Source organism: Blastocystis hominis (genome assembly GCF_000151665.1).
Source record: "Blastocystis hominis, Singapore isolate B (sub-type 7) whole genome shotgun sequence assembly, scaffold_10".
NCBI classification, from domain to species: Eukaryota; class Bigyra; order Opalinata; family Blastocystidae; genus Blastocystis; species Blastocystis hominis.
The window spans coordinates 617,439-638,469 of record NW_013171817.1 but is presented as its reverse complement, the minus strand read 5'-3'; the positions used below and the strand labels follow the sequence as shown (position 1 = coordinate 638,469).

Sequence of the window (21,031 nt, the reverse complement as noted above, 5' to 3'; positions counted from 1 at the left end):
TGACACTCATAATAAAACAACTCATTTATTAGAATTGGATAGAAATGCAACTACATGCCAAACGATTGCATTGAAACCGTGAGTGAAATAAAAATGTATACAAACAACAACTACTTTCATTATTAGAATCAATAAGGGCATTTAAAATGTGCTATTTTATTATTATTATCTAATTTAACAACTACATAACCAAAAAGACGTATAATAATTCTAATAATGATAATACGGCAAATAACAAGTTGTTGTATCAACCTCATTATTAAATCCAAAACAATCGTTGAATATCAAATATTACAGTACGATATGTTTCGCATAGAATCAGTAATTAGTATAGAACATACTATTATGTATTGGGAAGTTTGCAATATGAAATATATATATAAAACAAATTTTCGTGTATTTGAAAACATACAACAAACCATACCATTTATAACTTCACTCTTTTTCTATTGTCGTGAATAATATCACAAAGTAAACTACATAGCAATATTAGCCAATTGCCATAATAGTTGAATACAACATTTATAACTCATAATAATAATAATTGGTATCACAAAATAGAAATTTTGAAATTTCACAACTTTTGACATAACACCATTATTTACGCATACTATTTACTTAACTCGTATTAAAACAATTACATTCTAAATTTACTTTAAAATATATCGAAGAAAAATAAGAAATAACTAAAGCACGAAAAAAATATATTTAAAGTGTCTTTTGGTGTATTATCGCTATATTCCATATATCACTTATATACAAAATACTATTGTTGTCTTTTTTGATTTTGTATAATGAAATCTTTATATTCCTTTCAGAGAATTAATTAATACTCTAATTGCATCGAACTATATGACAGAACATGTTATATACTCATAAATGGTTTTATTATGATGTGAGTTATTACTAAAAGTATCCAAAACGATACGCAAGCTTTCTTGTTCGTTCTTACATAATAAGTTGAAAATACAAAAAGCAGACGTGAATACAAATAATCCTATCTGTAAATAGAAAGAAATCCTACAAAATACTATTATTTTTATATTTCTTTGAAACAAAGATTGCTACAAAAACAGTATTCATCCCAAACCATAAAGTATGATAAGAACAACAATATTGAAATAATGCCTTAAAGATTGATCAGCAGAAAGAAATGATTTTTCTTAATTTTCAATATTCTACACCACATACTAAACTTCAACATAGAGAAACTGCTAATCAGAGATTTAGCTATTCAACTACTCATATCAATAGAAATCGTTATGAATTCTATACAACCTCTCCAAATTGCAAATCAAGTATGGTCACTCTATTGTTAAATGGATTCAAATATCGTGAAGGATCCATTCTTATTGTGGAGTATTTCAATTTGAAGTGTATGTATGACATAATAGATAAAGGGATGGAAAAAGCGAGTATACGAAATACCTATAATTCCTTATATTTTAAAGTTGAAATTATTCTTTTTCCCTAAAATTATGCACTACATTACAATAATAAATGCAAGCAATTCAATTAACGAGTTTTTTATGATTCGTATTTTGTTCAGAGTAATCAGATATATTTATTCGTAACTCAAGTATTGTACAAATAGCAAATACAATTGATTATTACATACCATACTAAAATAATATAAATGAAAATTTTCTTAAATAATCATTCATTTTCTTATCATTAGAAACCGAAGGTTATTGACAACAAACAATGCCAATCCTCTAGCTTTGTGGTACCCATTCTTCATCCACTGGACGAGATACAAATTTATAGTTTATAGGTGTATACGAAATATTGGTGGTTTTATAATATCTATTTTCGATCTTTATTTGATATGTATTTTGTATGCTGATTAAATAGTTGTTCAGAATCTTCGTACAAAACTTTTCATTGTTTCCTCTTTCTTGGCGTAATGCTGGTAGTGCCTGGTATTTTGCATCCATTGATTTGATAGTGCCAATATTGTTCACCAATGCTGATATAACAGCTTGGTCTTGTCTATGATTTGTCATATTCGATCCTCGTGGAGATATGCACCTCTGTGTATAAGCACATTGTTGATATGGTATTATCACTCTGTTTATGACGGTTTTATTGGACCAATCAGTAATCAAATGACCTCCACAACCCATTCTCCATTTTGGATCAAATGAGTCAATAATATGGTTTTGCTCTAAAAACTTGATCGTAGTTATATGTGTCCATTTTCCTGCACCACCACCAGATACAGGAGTATAGATCCCTTCAAGACGAGCATTTGTCACTTCTCTACTGATTCCATCTCGGATAAGACTTCCTCCATCAATCCAAAATGTTATTGCTTTCCACGAAAACAAAGCATCCATATAGGACACAACTTTCCAAGTATAACCACCACGCTGATCCTTGTTTTCAAACAGATTCATCCATTTGGGAAAAGAACTCCAATTGAATTTGCGATATGCGATAAACCCAGTGGATTTCATTTTCTTCTGAATCTCATGAATTGTTTCGAAATGAGCAAACAACTTCTCCTTCAATTCAGGTGACAAACCTAAGTCAATGTACATATATGAGGCATATGGATCTGCCAAAACCATAGAATACAGACAATTAAAGGAACCATAACCATGATTATCTGATGCCCCTGTCATCATCAATACATCTGAAGTGTGTAAATGATAGGTGGGAATATCTCCAGTTAGAAGAAATGGTAATGATTTATTTGCAATTCCATAGTTCTCGTAGTGTGTTGAAACGTCTGATACTAATTGATTGAAAGGAACAGGATACTCAATATCGTCATAATCATATTCTATACAATCATAGGAATGGCAATGCACTACGATTTTTGGAACAGCATCCAAATCTTGGCAGCTTTACAGGGTAGGAAACAACATCATTTACTACAAACAGTGTTTGTACTGTCGAGCCATATACTTCTTTTGCTTCTTGACTTTGTCTTATAGTGGAAAGTATGTACATATATACAAAGAATGAGCAAAAGGAAAGTGCATAAAATATAATATTCATGCTACCTTCTTGTAAAAAAGAATTTGAACTATTTAACATATGTTGTTATGATCTATAATGCCATTCGATGTTATGCTATGAATGCATACTACTTTATGCATTTGATTCATTCTAGGCTTGTACTATTTGGGCATTTGTAAGTATGACTAACAACCAAAATATGGTTTTAGTAAAATAGTATTGAGTCATATTACTTGTATATTATCATACGAATGAGTGAGATACAAAGATGAAACTAGTTGTTGGCATTTACTTGTACAGCGAAAACTATTCGTAAGCAAATGTTACAGAACATTCTCCATATTACTCTAAATTTGTCTTGATATTATTATTACGTCAGTATCAGCAAATACAATGAAGTACTGATAATGATGTGTTGTCGTATAGATTTCCTTTTTTGTGTATAATATAGATAAGGGAGTTCGGCAACTGCAAGCTATTGTCGTCGATCGATCGATCAATCTTCATCTCCTCACGGTTCATGTTTGTATCGAAAGCAATTTGCTGGTCACTTGTTTACAGCTCTATCAGAGTTGGAATACCGTCGATAATCCCGAAAGAGTCGGTAGAAAACAGCTGCAGTTACCCTCCACCGTCCGATCTCTTCCTTCCTATGTGAAATGGATGATTTATCACGCTGAACAAGATATTCGGAGCCGCAATCCTCCCACCCCGCTGTCTACAATGATTTCAAAGCCATTATCGTAAGTTCAGCTATACGAAGAATCGAGACATACTCGCATCCAGTCCTTAAAGATTTCACCTGTCAATCTGTCAATCTCTCTAGCTTTGGGATCGTAATTTATGTCCTCGAGTTACGACTATTTCACTATCCAGGATTTGAAGTGTGTTTTTTCACAGATCACGAGTATCGATGAACGATATCCTCGACGAATCAGCTATGTGCTTTCTCAGCTATTGTCCACCTATCGCAAGTCCTTGCTGTTCAGTCTTCTCTTTATCGGTTTGGAGAGCAAAACATCTGGCAATCTCTATCGATTCGTTTCTTCCTTCTATCAGAGCATCAAAATGTTGGGAGACAATGTGATTACCGCTTTGTCCAATCGCACATTGTCACTTGTTCGCATGCTTTCCTATGTGAGCGAGTACATCGATGCACAGATCGTAAATATATCTCTGTCTGGAATCGATGTAATGATGGGTTTCACAAGATGGCTTTACATATTCTTCCAAAAAGTGAACGTTTTAGCGATTCCCCACACTCTCCATGGAGAAATCACATTGCAAAGTCCCTACATCAAATCGAAAAAGCGCTATTCCTTGTTTGGAAGGCTGTGGAATCAGAATTCTACATTGATGTGGTATATGATAGGAACGATCGGAATGGTTTCGCGTCCTCTGCAAATGGTTCTCTTCGATCTCCAAACAATGCGACATTATCTTGATGGTGAACAAGTCAACAAAACGTGAGCCAAACCTCCCAATGTAGCGATCGGAGGCATTGTAATGGTAAGAATTTGAATTGGATATGATTCATTGTAGCCTTTTGATGAGATTTACAGCAAGGGACGTGAGTTGTTGTCTCGTGTAGAAGATGGAAAATATGAGATGGAAGACTGTATTTCGGTGTATTGTTTAGGTAATGCATACCTATTAACGACAAGGAATCATTTACTGATTATTCAGGAGAAAATATCGGAGATTGTTTTACAATGCTGTGTAGTTTTCGATGAATGCTACAAGGCTTATTGTCGGAGGAATGTGGATACGAACAATGTGGAGTAGTGTGTATGAAGAATTGTTCGTTGTTCAAGAATCGATGGGATCGGATTCAGTTGAAATTGGAAGAAGTGTGTGTGAATATGTAGAAGAGTAAAGATACTGAGAAGAGGTGTGAGAAACTGATTGGTATCATAGAGAATGAGAGAAGAAATCACAGTTATAGTAAGTTTTGGAGAGGAGGAATGAGTTTTAGTTTGGAGATATCAAAATTCGTTGAGTACATTAGCCCAGTTGGAGTGACTTGTTTGTTGAAAAGTAAATGAATGATGTGTGTGATGATTTGACGAAATAGAAAGAAATGGAATGATTTGATTTGATTTGATTTTGAGTGAAAGAATAAATGATTCTTCACAGAATGAATGAATGATATTGATGATTCTATCTTATGCAATCATTGTCGATTGTCTCAACGTAGTTCAATACACACTTGGTCAAAGAAATCCTTGCCAATGGTTTCATTCTATTTTGGCATTTCACCAAATATCCATCCACACACACAGTATTCGAACAAACACTCCACCAATGACGATTCCACCCTTCCTTTCTTCCTTTCTTTCTTCATGTAGCCTCACAATCAGCTTAGAGAGAAGCTCTCTTGGCCTTCTCAGCAGCGATGGCAGCGGCACGAATGCTCAGCTTGCGCTGAGTCTTCAGTCCCATGATACCGCCACCCCACTTCTTGTTCTCGGCGTACTTGGTGGTGAAGCTCTCCTGCAGCGAGTTCAGCGCCGCCTCGTCTTCAGGGTTCACTCCCGTCAGACACACGCAAGTAGCGGTCTTCTGGTGCACCAGAGCGCCCAGACGGCCCTTGACGCTCACGATCGCGTACGCAACGCCCATCTTGTGGCACAGAGCGGGCAGCCACATCACCAGCTCCAGGGGATCCACGTCGTTGGCAATCAGAACCAGCTTGGCCTTCTTGCGCTCCACCAGCTTCGTCACGTTGTCCAGACCGTACTTCACAACCAGAGCACGCTTCTCCTCCACGGGCTTGCCCTCAGCCTTCGCCTTGGCAGCAGCCTCCAGACGAGCCTTCTTCTCGGCCTCCGTCTCAGGAGCGTACTTATTCATCAGACGGAACACCTCAGCAGCCTGGTTCTTGTCCAACACATGGCTGAACTGGTTCACGGTGGGAAGAACCTTCAGACGCTGGCTCAGAATCTTACGCTGTCTCTGGATGATCACGTAACGAGACTATTTCAAAAATCGGGAGAGATCCTTCTTAGGCTATGAAATTAGGCCGAACGGAACGCTATCGTACCAGAACATCTCCTCCAATGCGGAAGTTCTTGGGAGTAGCAGCAAAGATGGGGTTCATAGAGTTAGCAGAGTCCTTAGCCTTAGTCTGGATATTAGAGATAGAAGCGAGCAAAATACCGAAGACATAGTATGAATCGTCAATGAAATAGCTGGGAGAATTAGAGATCAACTATTCATCAACATAATATATAGAATCAACAACAAAACTGAGGTCATAGCATTCTATACCAGATCTTTAGAGTTTCAGTAGGGTAGTAGCATTCACAAGTATAATCGAAATGACATCATATGATGTACATATTCTAAGAGAACATTCCATAGATTTACAGCAAGAGGGCATACAAGAGAATTCCAGGAAGCTGCTAAGCACTTTTCATGTGATTTAAAAGAGCAGCGACTGCAACTTGAAATTCTCGAAGAATTGCATCTCAAAATGGAATCGCTCAATATAGATGTATTCTACAACTATGGAAATCTTCCTTATCCATTTTTGCTAATTTCGACAATCATGCTCTTTCTTTAAATGTGTTCAGGATATAACAAACCAATCGATCAAATAATGATAGTATGATATTTGAAATTATGAATTGAAACAAACACGCCAATATTCCCAAAATAACTCTGTTCTTGGTTTCTTATTGTAATCTACATCCCAATCAAGTTTGGGTGCTTCATAAGGATAAACGGCTTTCTTCATTTCTGCACTAGATGTTATAACTTTGATTCCTTTGGCTGTGGTATTGCATATGCCCCTTAAGAACCATGCTCTAGGTTTATTTATTAGTTCTCTATCTTTTCCATTCATTATTTCACATTCATCTGGACTTCCATGAATCCATCGTAAAGGACCTGTCACAATTACTGAACTCCTGTAACAACGAGCAGGACCTGAAAATACTCCCTTTTCCGTAATGCCATGGGAAGCATAAAAATAGTTACTGCTCAACCATCTAAATGAAAACAATTTGTTTCGGTACTCTTTCATGGTTGAATACATCGGACTTTGATCATCAAAAATGTGTTTTCGTGCTTGGAGTTTATAGGTTCTTATCCAAAATTCATAACTTCCTTTTCCCCATTTTGATAATACGGCTCCTCCAGAAGGATAAGGTCCACGGTTCACTCTACATGAAAACGATATATCGATCTTGGATATTTTGAATAGATCAAAGATATCTGTATAGGACTTATTATCACAAGGATAAACATGAGTATCCGTGATAAAAGAATAATTGAATGGAAGATAAGCATTGTACAACACACGAGTGAGCCATTGCTTTTTACTGGTTTGCACCACATCTTCATTATGAACTGGGACAATCACATCAATTAGCTTTGCAGTTGATGCAAGTATGTCACAGTTAGTAACTACAGCAATTTTGGCATTAGGATCTTTTGCCTTAACAGCTGCACTGTTCCTTTCCACCTCCTTTAGATATCTTGGATTTTCACCACATCTGTTTTGAGTATACAAGTAATAAACAATCCCTCGTTCCATAATTGGTGGTCGCGGATTAGGAAATGATTTGTGGACAAATAGAGATTGGATATGTCTATAATCATCAAATATAAATTTACAAATACAATTGAGGATAGCACTGAGTAGAATGGGCATATTCTGGATAGACTAACGTAGAATTGCAAACATTGCTTTGAATTTTAATTGCCTTCTTTGTAGTAATACTAGCTGTTATTCCATTTGGTTTTATCACAGATTTTATAGATTCTTTAGTCGATAGTTTCTTTCTTTCATTTTCTTTCAGCGAGAGATTATATTTGAAAGAATGATACTGACATAATATAGAAAATAGTATAGAAATAACTATTAAAATACGATACATTATAAGGATTAATATGTGCAAACTAAAATATTCTTCATATGAATCACTACTTGATCTGCCTCAAATATTCTTAAGTCAATCAAAATTAAGTATGCTCTTTTGGTTCAGAGAAAAACGGTATATGGAATATCGTTTTGTGTAAGATGGTGATTTCGACTATAAAAATATCGTTTCCACAAAAGGGATGGTGGATAAATAACATCATCCATATTGAAATGATAGTAACAATTCCTACATATAGATAATATTACCATATAAACAATACATGGATAACAGAGTAATAGGAGTCATTAGAACTATCGAAATAATATTATCCATCAAATACAATGCATTCAACTAGTATCAGATAATATGAGCTGTTGACATGAAGAATATAGTAAAACCTCCATATTCGTTAGTCAACAATGTGAATATTTCCGATTGTATCGCATATATAATGTAATATAACATGATTATGATGATTAGGATCGTTTATATGAAAAGAACTCTGTGAAAAACGATTTCTGTCATTTGTAAACACTTTTGTGTATATAAGGTAATGATAAAGAATTATCAATCAAATAGTACAAAATATCAATATTAATATAGTACCTAATGCTATAAGTTTCAAACACTTAAGATTGCAAAGGTAATCTTATAGGACAAGACTTTTAGTAATACTAACATTACCGATTTTATTATGTAACTGTGTACAAATCAGTGGACCTAATACGTAAACTAATAACCCTCACTTTAATATAATGGTTCGCGATTTCTTTATCACATTCAGAGCCTGATTCCAGTGATCGTTAAGCGACGAAAAGATATGGTGCATAACTCTTCATTTTTCTTGTTGACTTAACTCCATACTAATAACAAGAATGGTCAAAATAATATTTAATAACTATTAGTATTTGCAAATAATGTATAGAAAGAAAAGATATTATGATCAAAATGCTGGTATATAAAAGAAATAGTATAATATACTTTATTATTATTATTCCCCAGTTTTATCACATTACTTGACTTTAGAATTAAGCTAACTACTGACTGCCTATTCTTGACATACTTTTCAACTACATAAACACCTTAATAAATTGTAATTTAATCATATAATGCTTATCTATTTAACATACGATGTCATATTTTACTAATAATACATATTTAAAACCTTTTTGTGATTGCATAGATATTTCTATTAGTCTTTTAATATTAGTTTTGTAGGAATGATATTTGTCTTTTGTTTTATTTACGTAATTCTTTATGTAGCATATATAGTTTTTTGCAAGCTACTTGTAGTTACGAAATATTATACACCCATATAATATGATAGAATTACTACTATATTATGAAAATACACTCTGATAAAATTGCAAATTATGCCTTGTAAAGAATGTCACATCTTTCAGGATCATCTCGATATCATTATAGATCGTATGTTTAGATACATGGAATTAAACTTTACAGTGAGAAAGCCGGAAAATTACTAATAGAAGATAATGAATGAATGCTGCACATTGAGTTAAGATAGATAGAGAGGCAATATTTTAAGTATTTAGTCTAACTATGTTATACTATTAATTACACATGATTGAGGTAAACATTATATCGATGAGTTGAAATATATTGTTTTCACTATATTCTTAGTCTAATTATCAATTAAATAGAATCTTTTTCAGGAGAGGTCTTGATCTCTGTCTCTGACTTCACATTATGTTCCCTAGCTTAGTTCTTTCACTATATCTTCGTAGAATATATAAACTAATGCAGTCCATCAAAGTTAACAATAATAACACGTATTGTATTTCTATACATTCATCATTCATTTCACTATTCCTTTGAATCTATTTGAAATTAGGAAATAAGATAAGAGTATTTCATATATTGAAACCAAATGGATTCTTTCCTTTACATTCATCATACAAATCTATTTGATTCTTCATTGTGTTATAGGAGTTACAAGAGAACATAAGAATGTTTAGATGGAGAAAAATAGATAACAAAATCTGTTATAATCATGCTCAAGTAAATGAGAAAAATAAGATTCAGGACCCTATTTCCTCTTTGATTATCTCAATAATAATTAATAACCTTTTTATTATTCATGTATGTTGTATATTCAATAATATGTATTTATACCTTGATAACAATATTGGTGAGTGTTTCAATAGTCTCAGATGACGGTATGGATAATATAGCAAATCCAACTACATCAATACTAAATACTAAAAAAGGAAGCCACAAAAAGGCTGTAAATGTTTCTGTACCTCACTCTGTCACTTCAAATAACGATTTGACTATTCCAACAAAAAAGAGTCAGCCATATGAATCAAAGTCTCTTCTATTCTTTTCACCTGATGTTCATGATGGCACGATGACAGATCTGGCCATTTCTCTGAATTCACAAGGTCATTCAATCTATTTCTATAATAATAAGGGTGCTTTGCCTATTTATACTGGGTTACGCGAAGTAACTCTCAGTGAGGAGGAATACTTGCAATTGAGTGGTACAAAGAATAAATCAAGAATCATTTTTGCTTCTCGAGAAGTATGTAAAACATCAAAACTCTTTGCATATAATATGAAGTCTGTTGAACGCCTCTGGTGGACATTTCATAACGATACTCTGTTTAAACGTGCTGATGCTATCATTTGTATGTTCTATCCATCGGAATGTCAAAACTATTTAGCATTTAACAAAACAGTTATATTCATGCCTGCTCACCGTTTTCTGATCAAACGATGTTCTTCAAATGATTCAAATAGCCTCATGAAATGGATGTTCAATAAACCTAAAGCTCCTGTTATTGTAATGGCTGCAGGAAAGTATGATGCAGAATACATCAACTATTATTCTGGAAAGAATGTGGACTACATAATTGCGTCTACAGTACTCATGTATTCCCCGCCTACATCTTATTCACCGAAATATAATGAATATTTGTATGCTCCTTTTAAAAGAAATCCATTTTATCAACAGTATAGCACACAAATACCTGAAGCTTGTAACTCGTCTAATTTTGAGTGTCCTGTTGTCCATATTCGAGAAAAAATAAAAGGAAGGTTCACATATTCTGATATCAATTCATTTAAGGCAGTGATTGTATTTCCATATGCTGTTCTATCCTATTATCTCGCAGATTTGATTTCTACTGCAATTCCAATGTTTGTGCCTTCACCATCATTTATCGTTCAAAATAAGATTAGTTATGATATGAAAGCCGGAGATCTTTCTTATTGTGGAAAGAGATTTCAGGAACCTCCTCGACATCCTAATTCAAAACACTTGTATTCACCTGAGGATTCTTCAGAAGAGGCTACAGAATATTGGCTTCAATATGCTTCCTATTATACTCCATGCTCAATCATTTTCAACAATATCTCGCACTTAGTTGAGTTGATGAAAACAACGAATTATTCTCATGTGTATGAATGCAATTTGAAGTATCGCCAACATATTATCAACCACAACAAAATGCAATGGAATAAGTTGTTTCGAAAAATACAAGTAAATAGAGTGATGCCCACTAGTTGGAATGAATCGTTGAATTGGTTTGGAGAAACAAGTTTTTACTAAAGTGGATATATAAATAATACAATATATAGTATTTTTGTGAAAGAATTATGTGATTATTTTATATTGATCGTTTTTAATAATTCTGTGCACGTGTCTTTTCCAATATTTAATTGTTTGTTTTTCTACACTCATATCATTTTATTGCTTTCATGTATATCGAATATAAATAATAAATAGCCTTCATCATTATGAGTCACATAATAACAATTAATACAATAGAACCAGCGATTCTTGTAATGCGGTGATATAAAATTATGATTCTATTTTATTTGTATTCCTAAACTATTAATAATCATACTCATTATCATAGATAACTCAATACTAAGCTATCAGAATTTTAAAAGTGAAAAATAGCATATTATATGAATCACGTGACTCAAATTCTCAATATTTGTCCACGTGTTTAGGATCCATTTTTCTCAAAACTCAATTTTTCTCTATCAATACTTGGCAAAATATTTCTTTCATCAATTATTACAAATCTATATATAGTTATGTACTCAAATAAATTATTAGGAAGTCATACCACTGCATCCATATACACATTTGCTCGAAAATAGGCATAACTTAGAAAAGGTGCAATTCCTTTCAAGTAACAAGAATATAATTTTTATTTGTTTAAAAGAGGTCTGGTAGTGATAATATTCACGAAGCAAGTTTTGGAAAAAGCAATCGATTATTTTTTCAAAATAGCATGCTTATATATTTTTATTGTTCATATTGACTTATTGAAAATGTATCACACCCCTTGGAGAATCGATATAAAATACAAAAAGAATTTTTGCTTTTGTTTTTGCCATCATCATAATGACAAGCTTATTTTTAACTTATGATGATTTATATTTATGTAAATATGTATTGCAATCATTTCTGCTATGTTATACAATCAGCCAATACGTCAGAATGAAATTGCTCTATTTTCTTATATTAAAGCGAAAAATCCTTGAACATTTGATTCAATACATTATTCTTATGAATAGTACTATTTATGTATCGTATATTAAATAGTACTGATTATTGCTTTTGTCCTAAAATTGCAATGTATTGATTTTTCGATATTAGTTATAGGTTTGGTACATGAGTTTTGGATTACGCTTTACAGCATTATCACCATTTAATATGTAAAGAAAATAGTATCCTTATTATTTTTAAATAGTTTTTAAAAGTCACAGAGTCATTCTTATTTGGTTTGAACAAGAAATAGGATTATTGGTATTGATTTTTCGATTTTACCATTTTATTCTTCATAGAATAGCTTCATTTCATTTATTCATAGTTGAATAGTCATTTCTAATATGGTTCTAACAGTTCTAAAAATCTCAGTACATTTTTAAGTAGTTTCGAAAATGATGATATTGGAGTATCATATGAGCCAATTCTTTTTAAAAAATAGAAGTAGATATTTCTATCAATCCACATTTACACTCAAAAGAAGGGAATGAAGACAATTGTTCAAAATACAAGCAAAACTAGTTGTTTGCATCATGTGCTATATTATGCTCTGTGCTTCAGTATTATTCAAAATACTATACCATCGTTTTTTTCACATATTGTGACGTTTTTCTCCAACTTCCATGGACATATATATAGATTAAGAAATATTTAGATTGTAATTTAGAAGCTTGTATTCTTATTTGAATGAGTGAGTGAATGAAATATACAAGCTTTGGTTAAACTCAATGCTATTGTATAGAATCTATAATAACTCATTTCTAGAGCTTTTGCCCAGAATAATAGGATTGACTAAAATTCTATTTTTATCAATAGAACTATTTTCTAATTTCAACTTTGGCACAATAATTTAGTAAAAATATGCCTCTTATCGAAAGCTACATAATTTATGTAATACATTAAGAATCCAATGTTCATTGAGCCCAATTTGATATTCCTTCCTTATCATGCTCATACTCCTTGCATTCTTTATCCTTATTATTATGACCACAATCATTTTGAACCATATATGTGGTTATGGTCTGTAGTATCTTTGTAGTTCAATTATAATCTGATTAGTGCAAAACACTCTATACTAGCTTTATTCCATACGTCTTTCTTATTATCTGAGCAAGCTGCCACATGTAAGTGCCTCGTTTATAGTCCTTTGATATCTTGGTTCGTTTGTGAGGTATTTCAATGCAAAATTCGTTGGCTAAGACATAAAAGTGATAATCTACAAAATAGGACAAACCACAATCAAATACGTTGAGATATCATCCGATTCAATAGTTCTTCCTTGTTATATCCATAATCAATGAAATATGGATGGAATATGGGATTATCCATTGAACGCTTGACTATGGAATAGGGTTCCATTTCATGATCAGCATAGTATCGGTAAAGAATGTTCTTATTCTCGGCAAGCATTTTATCTACATCTACAATTCTCTATGTGTGGTTCAGAATTTATATAAACTACATGTCGACCTGTAGGATGAGGTACAACACTATGCATATACACTCGCTTCAATTCCGATTTTGTATGAGGAACCATATCCCAACTAACCATTACAACGATCCACACAAATCATATACATATTCTCACACAATCCTTTTTCATAACAATTCTTGTGATTCACTTCTTTTTCATTCATTAGGAATGACTTTAGCAACAATACGGCTTTCGGATCCTTCAGTGTTTGATTATGAATCTGAAGTGTCGAATATAGAGTATCGGATGAAAATACATCGATATCACTCACAAAGTAATGAGTTGTATCAATGAACTCGATCGCTAAGTCCCTCAAAACATTGATAGGAAAGATTGTATTGTTTCGATAAACGGGTTTCTTTTCATCATAATAAATGCTTTGATAACGCGAGCCGATCCTAGACTTCACAATGTAGAGTATAAAGGTGATTCGTTTATAGGACTTGTATGAATCGATCACCTCTCTTAACTCATCGATCTCATTCTCTGTAACGAAGATTACCATATTGATTCGATGTTTCCATCTCTTCATCAAATAGGGCAATCGATCTTTCCGAACTAACGTTAAGATTGTGATTAGAGTGACATCATCATAATCCTTGGGATTATCTAGTATGTAAGAGAGAGCAACTTTCATAAATCATACATGGCTTTCTTTTGAAGGACGAACATTCATTTTTCATTGTATCATATGTAACGACATAGAATTGCTGGCAATGTGAGTATGGATGTGAATCATGGCAATCGAAGAATAGATTCTTTTTGTTGTGCTTGAAGAAATCAAACAAATCACTGGCATTATGACAAGCTGAGCTCGCAAATGGGTTGAGATAATATGGAACGAGCTGTTGAAAGCATTTCTTTTCATTGCTGAAATGCTTGAGGGAGGGTATCTTCATTAGCTTTTGCACATATACGTTGTTCTTTCCATATCGCTTATCAAGAGGTTGAAAATCAATATACTAGTCATAATAGGAAAAGAGAGAGCAAAGAATACAGGAGCAACTGTTGGTAACGTTGTGGTAATAGTTTTCGAATGATGAGACAAGACTTTGTGAGATGGTAATTGTATTTGCTATAGAATATGAAAGAAATGAAGGGAGAACTTACTTGTAAGACATGAATTGATTCCAAACTCCAGTTAGGATGACTATTGTGTAACAGAATAGAAAGCTCCCCTAAGACTGCAAGGATCAGATATACTATCATTTTAAATAGAATTTGTAAAGTAACCAAAAACCAAAATATAATGAACCAAACTACTTTACGAAAAATACACTATTTTTGCTTGATTTCATGGAAGATATTATCAATATTGAGATGTGAATATGAAATATGTATACTTGTATTATGAAAAAAAGGATGTAAAATGTCTGTCATTTAATGAAGCGATTTTGGACAAAGAGTCGGTTAAGCATGTAAGAGTGATATACTTGGTACTATACAATCCAGAAATGGACTAATATGTTGATAAATCAAATGATGTGTGCTGTAGTGAAGAGTAATGAAAGTGTTATATTACGATTCTCTATTAATACACAAAATTCATTCATTCTGTACTATTCATAAATTCGATATCTCACAAATTGCTTGTTTGAAACAACTCGAAAGTTTAGAATCTGAAGGCTGGAAATTAGACATTGCCCCCATTATTATATATATATATTATAGTTGTAGTAATTGCAATGAAACTAAAGAATGCCTTAAAAGTGAAGATATCTCTTAATGATGAAATGATGTAAATTATCGATAGAAAGATAGATATATAGATAGATTATTGTTGGCTAAACATTGTGTATACACACAGAACATGATGATTACTGACTATGTTTTCCCATTTTGTATTCTTGACAACTATGGGATTTGATATGTGTTCCATTTGTATCGTATCGTATTGCATAGAACTACATTCCCATCTATTTGAATAATGCTAAACAAATCAAAAATGGTATGTTTGGCTACCCATTCAGATTTAGTATTCATTACTGTTTTTGCAATAGAATCAATCCATTCACTCAAACGACAAAGAATAAGGAAAGAGAATCAAGTATAGATTCATACACAGCTCACCTGTATCATATTAAGTTTACTATTACCATTCTGTGTGTCCTATGTTTCAATTATTGTTTGTTTCAATCTATTTAGTGTTCAATATCGTGCCAATTGGTAAGTTGTAGGGTACAATTGATATATGTTTCTCTATCGACTTATTCTTCATCTTTCGAATATGTACCTATTCATAGAAGTGATATTTCGACTAAAAGGTATGTACTAACTATTGCTATTATTGTTTAGAGTAATACTAGATATCAACAGTTCTATTGTATTAGTCTAGGTATGTTGATAACATTATAGAAAGTGAGTAATAGTTCTGTTTCCACTATTCGTGTCAACTCTACTGTCGGTGTGTCAATTTCTACAAAGAATGACAATAACAATCAAAACGAATCGAATCACATGAATCATTCCAAAGATTTAGAAGTGGTCTTAAATGTAACGAAGAATCATCAAGTGAAAACAGGTCATGGCATTTCAGATAATCTTCCAGGAATTGGAAAGAACAGATATGGGTAGGAAATGGTTGATTCATGTTTTGTAGTGATATGCTGATTGGCAAAAGTACCGAACGATTAGATCCTTCCATGATTAAGTCCGAAGAGTTACGTGAATTGTTGGTTTCGTTATTGTAAAGTCAAATAATAGGGTTCGTTCCAAACGAAAACTGTTCCTTCTCCCAAATACCAAAGGTTTAGGAAATCGATTACAGCTATTCTGTGGTTTGTATTTTATATCTATCCGACATAACTGCTCTATTGTGAGTAGGACTGTGCCTTGTTTTCTTTTAAGTATTCTAGTCCCTCATTCTGCCTTGTGGCACAAGTTTTGGACTATCAAGCAATTCTTCCCTCAGCAAGTTGTCTTTGCTGATGATGAAGGTATCGATAAATGAATAATCATACAATTGAATAGACTTGAAGTATCTATTTCATTTTAGCTATCTAATCGTTGTGAAGGCTTATGGTGATCATATCAGAACAGATTTACAAAGAATCAAGGACTTTATCGTGACGGGCGATGAGCGAATTGGATTACCTACAGGCATTACAACGATTATCGGATATTCGCATATTCTTCGATTCATTCTCGATTCTAAACCGTATCATTCGATTCTATTAGCCAGTGGAATTACTAGTTTCCAAAGAGATGTGTCATCCCATATGAAGGTTTACTATTGTTATGGAGAGTTTTTACGAGACATTATGCAGATTACCGATCTGACAAAGGAAATGATGAAGGTACGGTATCCGATCGTTTTTGAACAACCCTATGATGCGATTCAGCTGAGAATGGGAGGACGACTATCGGATGTTCCCATGCCTAATCATTATCTTACCATGGAGTCATTGAATGTTGCCATTCGATGTGTTGGAACCTATTGCAAGTCAAAGAATCTTTATGTAGCTTCTGATTCCATGAAGGCCAAACTATTCATGAAAGAGAGATTACAAGACAAAAATGTGACTTTTGTCAATGAGAGGTCTTTGTTTTCCGATAGTCAACTGAATAACATGGAAGGTGTTTTTATCGCTACCTATTCTGCTGTGGCTGATATCTATATTCTGGGAAATAGCAAACAATGCATAATGACGGATGGAAGCACGTTTGCTTATGCTGGATGTGCTATCACAGGGAAACCACCAGTGATAATTCCATGGACGAAACAAGTATGTTTAAAAAGTGATAGCTTAAAAGAACTGTAATGAAGCCAAGTTGGGAAAGGACAATGCAAAATGGTAATAATGTGACTAGGATTTCAATGTTCTATTTGTGAACAACAAATCAGAATACTACAACTATTCTTGAAAAAGACCAATGTGATCATATCGTAATATGATTTAGTACACACGCAATGATACGAATAGTACTTTGTAGATATCCAATTTGTTGAAAAACAAGGTATATTAGAATTGGATGTTAACGAGCTATTACCACTATCTAATAATAATAGTCAATAAAGAACAGTTGAGAGATAACAATACAGAATATAGGGAAATGCTATTATTATAAAGAAAGATAATAGTATTTTTATTGTATAATACCTGCATAATAATCATACAACTACTAGTAGAATACGATTATTGGAAAACAAGAAATATTGGGAATTAGGAGATCATTATAGTTACTTGGTAATTCGGTATTCGTATGGTGCAGTTAATATTGATTGTAATTGCAAGTTACTTGCTGTAATTCTCTTAGAGATTATTCTATGTAGGTCACAACTGTCATCAACGAACACTTTCCTCAATAGTTTATGTAACTATTCAATTAAAGCTAGCCATACACTCCTATTATCACTCAGGTATCAAATCACTCTGTTTATTCGATGTAGACGTTCTGGAAATCCAAGTCAACAGTATAATGTACCATTAGTTCAGCAGAGTGATAATGGAATCAAAGTGGACTCTACAAGTGTTTTGGGAAACAATGGGCAGTTAGTTCGACCAGCAGATTGGAGTAGCAATATAACAACAGATATCAATGTAATAACCATACTCAATACAAACCAGACCCATCAGCTAATAAAAGGAGCTAAGATTCGAGATTCACTGCCTGGAATCATAAACAAATTTGGGTAATAGTTGGATGATTATGAATTATCGTTTAGTGATAGAGTTAGAGGTAAGGGGATATCGCCAATACATACTAATCAAATACAGTCTGCTGAGTTACAGTCTTTGTATTATTCATGATTGCTCTTTATTAATGCATAGAGTGAGATCTAACCAGCGATTGATTTTATTACCCAATTATAAAGGCTTGGGAAATCGCTTGCAGCTGTTCAGTGGATTGTATTTTCTTTCAATTAGACACAGAATCCCTATTATCAGTACATTCAAAACTGTTGTTGAAACCTAGTTCCTTATTCTGCATCATGGCATATAGTGTGGAACATTCGGCAGAACTATACTGGACAGATTGTTTATGTTCCTGATGAAGGTATCGTCTAGAAAATCGTTGATTATACAGATATAAACTATCTGCTTCACTACAGTTACTTACTAGTTCCTAAACCTTTTGGAAAGTTCAAAATACAAGATTTGTGATACACAAGCAATGCAATCAATACAGGAAAGGTTGATCCTATATTCCCAACAAGAATAACAGCAGTAATCGGAAATTCACTCCTGCTGAAGTTTGTGATCGACTCTGTGGGATATCATGATATTCTCCTACACAATGGAATAGTGAGCTATCAGAAGAACATTTCATCCTATCTGCGGCAATACTATTGTTATGGAGAATTTTTGAGACATGTTATGCAAATCACTGACCTGACAAAGCAGATCATGAGAGTGAGATATCCAATCGTCGACACGCAACCATTTGATGCGATTCAACTGAGAATGGGTGGAAGTCTTTCAGACTATCCCTTGAAAGAACAATGGTTATCAATGAAATCTCTTTCTGTAGCAGCTCGTTGTATAGAGTCATACTCTAAAACAAATAACATATATATTGCTTCTGATTCGATGTATGCAAAGAACTATCTGAAACAGAATCTGAGGAATCGAAATGTGAGTTTTGTGAATGAGAAAGCTCTATTCTCAGATACTCAAGTGATGAATTTAGACAGTGTTTCAATAGCTACATATACAGCAGTGGCAGATCTGTACATATTGAGTAAAAGTAAATCGTGTATCATGACAAAAGACAGTACATTTGCATTTGCTGGATGTGCACTATCTGGTAATCCGCCCATCACATTAACGGATGATAAGGATAAGTGTTATAGACAATAGTCTCGTTAGTATGATTGAACAATCTAGTTTTCGATACTTATTTGTTTATTATCACCCTCATCAAAATTGTATGTAACCTAGAAAAAAGTTGGTATAATACATGTTAGTATCCCTGGAGAGTGTTAATATCACTCAATACTCACATATACATCTAACAGAATCAACTAGAATTCACACAGAAACATGACCAGAGCCTCTCTTGAGTTCTATTATTTGACAAAGTGATACATTCCGTGTTCCTATTTTCACACAATTGGATTTTAGCTGATCAGCAGAGAAAGAAGCAATCAATGCAAACAAAAATACTATGGTTATTTGATTTCCAATGATTCACCTTTATTACCTCAATAATAACGCTTCTTACAGAGTATTTCACCTTTCAACTCAGCTATCTATCTCTCGAAATTAGAAATTCTTTCTCTCTTTGCAATTCTATCTTCGCTAATAACACTATACTTTTTACTTTCTTCAAATCAATAACCTATTCTCTTACTTGTCCGTTTCATTCTTTCTCACATTGTGCTTTATTCCTCATTCAATTTTGTTTCAAAAGCAAAAACACATCATTCATCATTGCTCAACGAGATCGTTGGCTACAGATAGCCATCTAAATAACGATTGTTACAATCTCTCCACTCAATCAATGTCGATCTATCCATACTTGAATGTGATTTATCATTTATCATGATTAGTCAATTCCATTCGATTATTAATATACATGCTTCGACTTCATACCATTTCGAGACTTCCTATTATCCTTTTATTGTCGACTCTGCAAATCGAACATTCAATAATCATTTCTCATCTTCATTGATAAGTAGCCTCTTGTCATCCAAATCTTTCGCCAATCGAAATTCAATTGATAAATCATTCACCTCACATGTGTCATTCTGCACTATTCTCAATCTCTCAAAACGAGTCTAGCTTCCTTATTCCATCCATCTCTATCTTAGTTGGTCGTGTTTAGGTAACTATTCAAATGTTTTGAATCATTCAATCTCTTAGCCATTACATTGCAATCCAATCTATCGATGACATCACATTTCTAATTCTAGTTAAATCGATAGAATGTAGATGATACTGTTTTCTATGATTTACAAAATGGAATTGGTACCTTTCTTCAACATCCATTTTATTCTCCTTGTTTCCTCCCATACTTCTGCTCCATAGAGCCCAGATGTCAGCACAACACTCTGAAGTACTTTGACTCTTAACTGTGCCGGAATTCTGTAGTCGCATAGGAATCGCTTTTGGCTACCTAGGAGCATCTCCATCTTCCCAATTCTCGCATCCCTCATATCCGTCCTGTCCAGTTTGGGGGTGATCTTCACTCCTAAGTAGGTATATTCCTCAACTACCGCTATCGGTTTTCCTTGGAGAATCCATTCTCTTCCTTCAT

At 33.4% G+C, this 21,031-nt stretch overlaps 4 protein-coding genes; 1 reads left to right on the top strand and 3 right to left on the bottom strand.

Annotated features, from left to right (window-relative positions):
- Positions 1-1,715: 1,715 nt before the first annotated feature.
- On the bottom strand, positions 1,716-3,016 carry GSBLH_T00001406001 (uncharacterized protein; the record flags this gene model as incomplete). XM_013039813.1 has 2 exons in its annotated part: positions 2,820-3,016; positions 1,716-2,788 (listed from the first exon to the last, which is right to left on the bottom strand). Exons 1-2 carry the CDS (start codon positions 2,956-2,958, stop codon positions 1,716-1,718), a joined length of 1,212 nt encoding a protein of 403 aa, XP_012895267.1. The 5' UTR covers positions 2,959-3,016.
- A 2,251-nt stretch (positions 3,017-5,267) lies between these two features.
- GSBLH_T00001405001 (uncharacterized protein) lies at positions 5,268-5,589 on the bottom strand (the record flags this gene model as incomplete). XM_013039812.1 has 1 exon in its annotated part: positions 5,268-5,589. One exon carries the CDS (start codon positions 5,587-5,589, stop codon positions 5,329-5,331), a length of 261 nt encoding a protein of 86 aa, XP_012895266.1. The 3' UTR covers positions 5,268-5,328.
- Positions 5,590-10,725: 5,136 nt separating this feature from the next.
- Positions 10,726-11,512, top strand: GSBLH_T00001402001 (uncharacterized protein; the record flags this gene model as incomplete). XM_013039811.1 has 1 exon in its annotated part: positions 10,726-11,512. One exon carries the CDS (start codon positions 10,726-10,728, stop codon positions 11,404-11,406), a length of 681 nt encoding a protein of 226 aa, XP_012895265.1. The 3' UTR covers positions 11,407-11,512.
- Positions 11,513-13,901: 2,389 nt separating this feature from the next.
- On the bottom strand, positions 13,902-15,040 carry GSBLH_T00001401001 (uncharacterized protein; the record flags this gene model as incomplete). Its single annotated transcript, XM_013039810.1, has 4 exons — positions 13,902-14,440; positions 14,478-14,793; positions 14,829-14,906; positions 14,942-15,040. 4 exons carry the CDS (start codon positions 15,038-15,040, stop codon positions 13,902-13,904), a joined length of 1,032 nt encoding a protein of 343 aa, XP_012895264.1.
- Between the last annotated feature and the right edge of the window lie 5,991 nt (positions 15,041-21,031).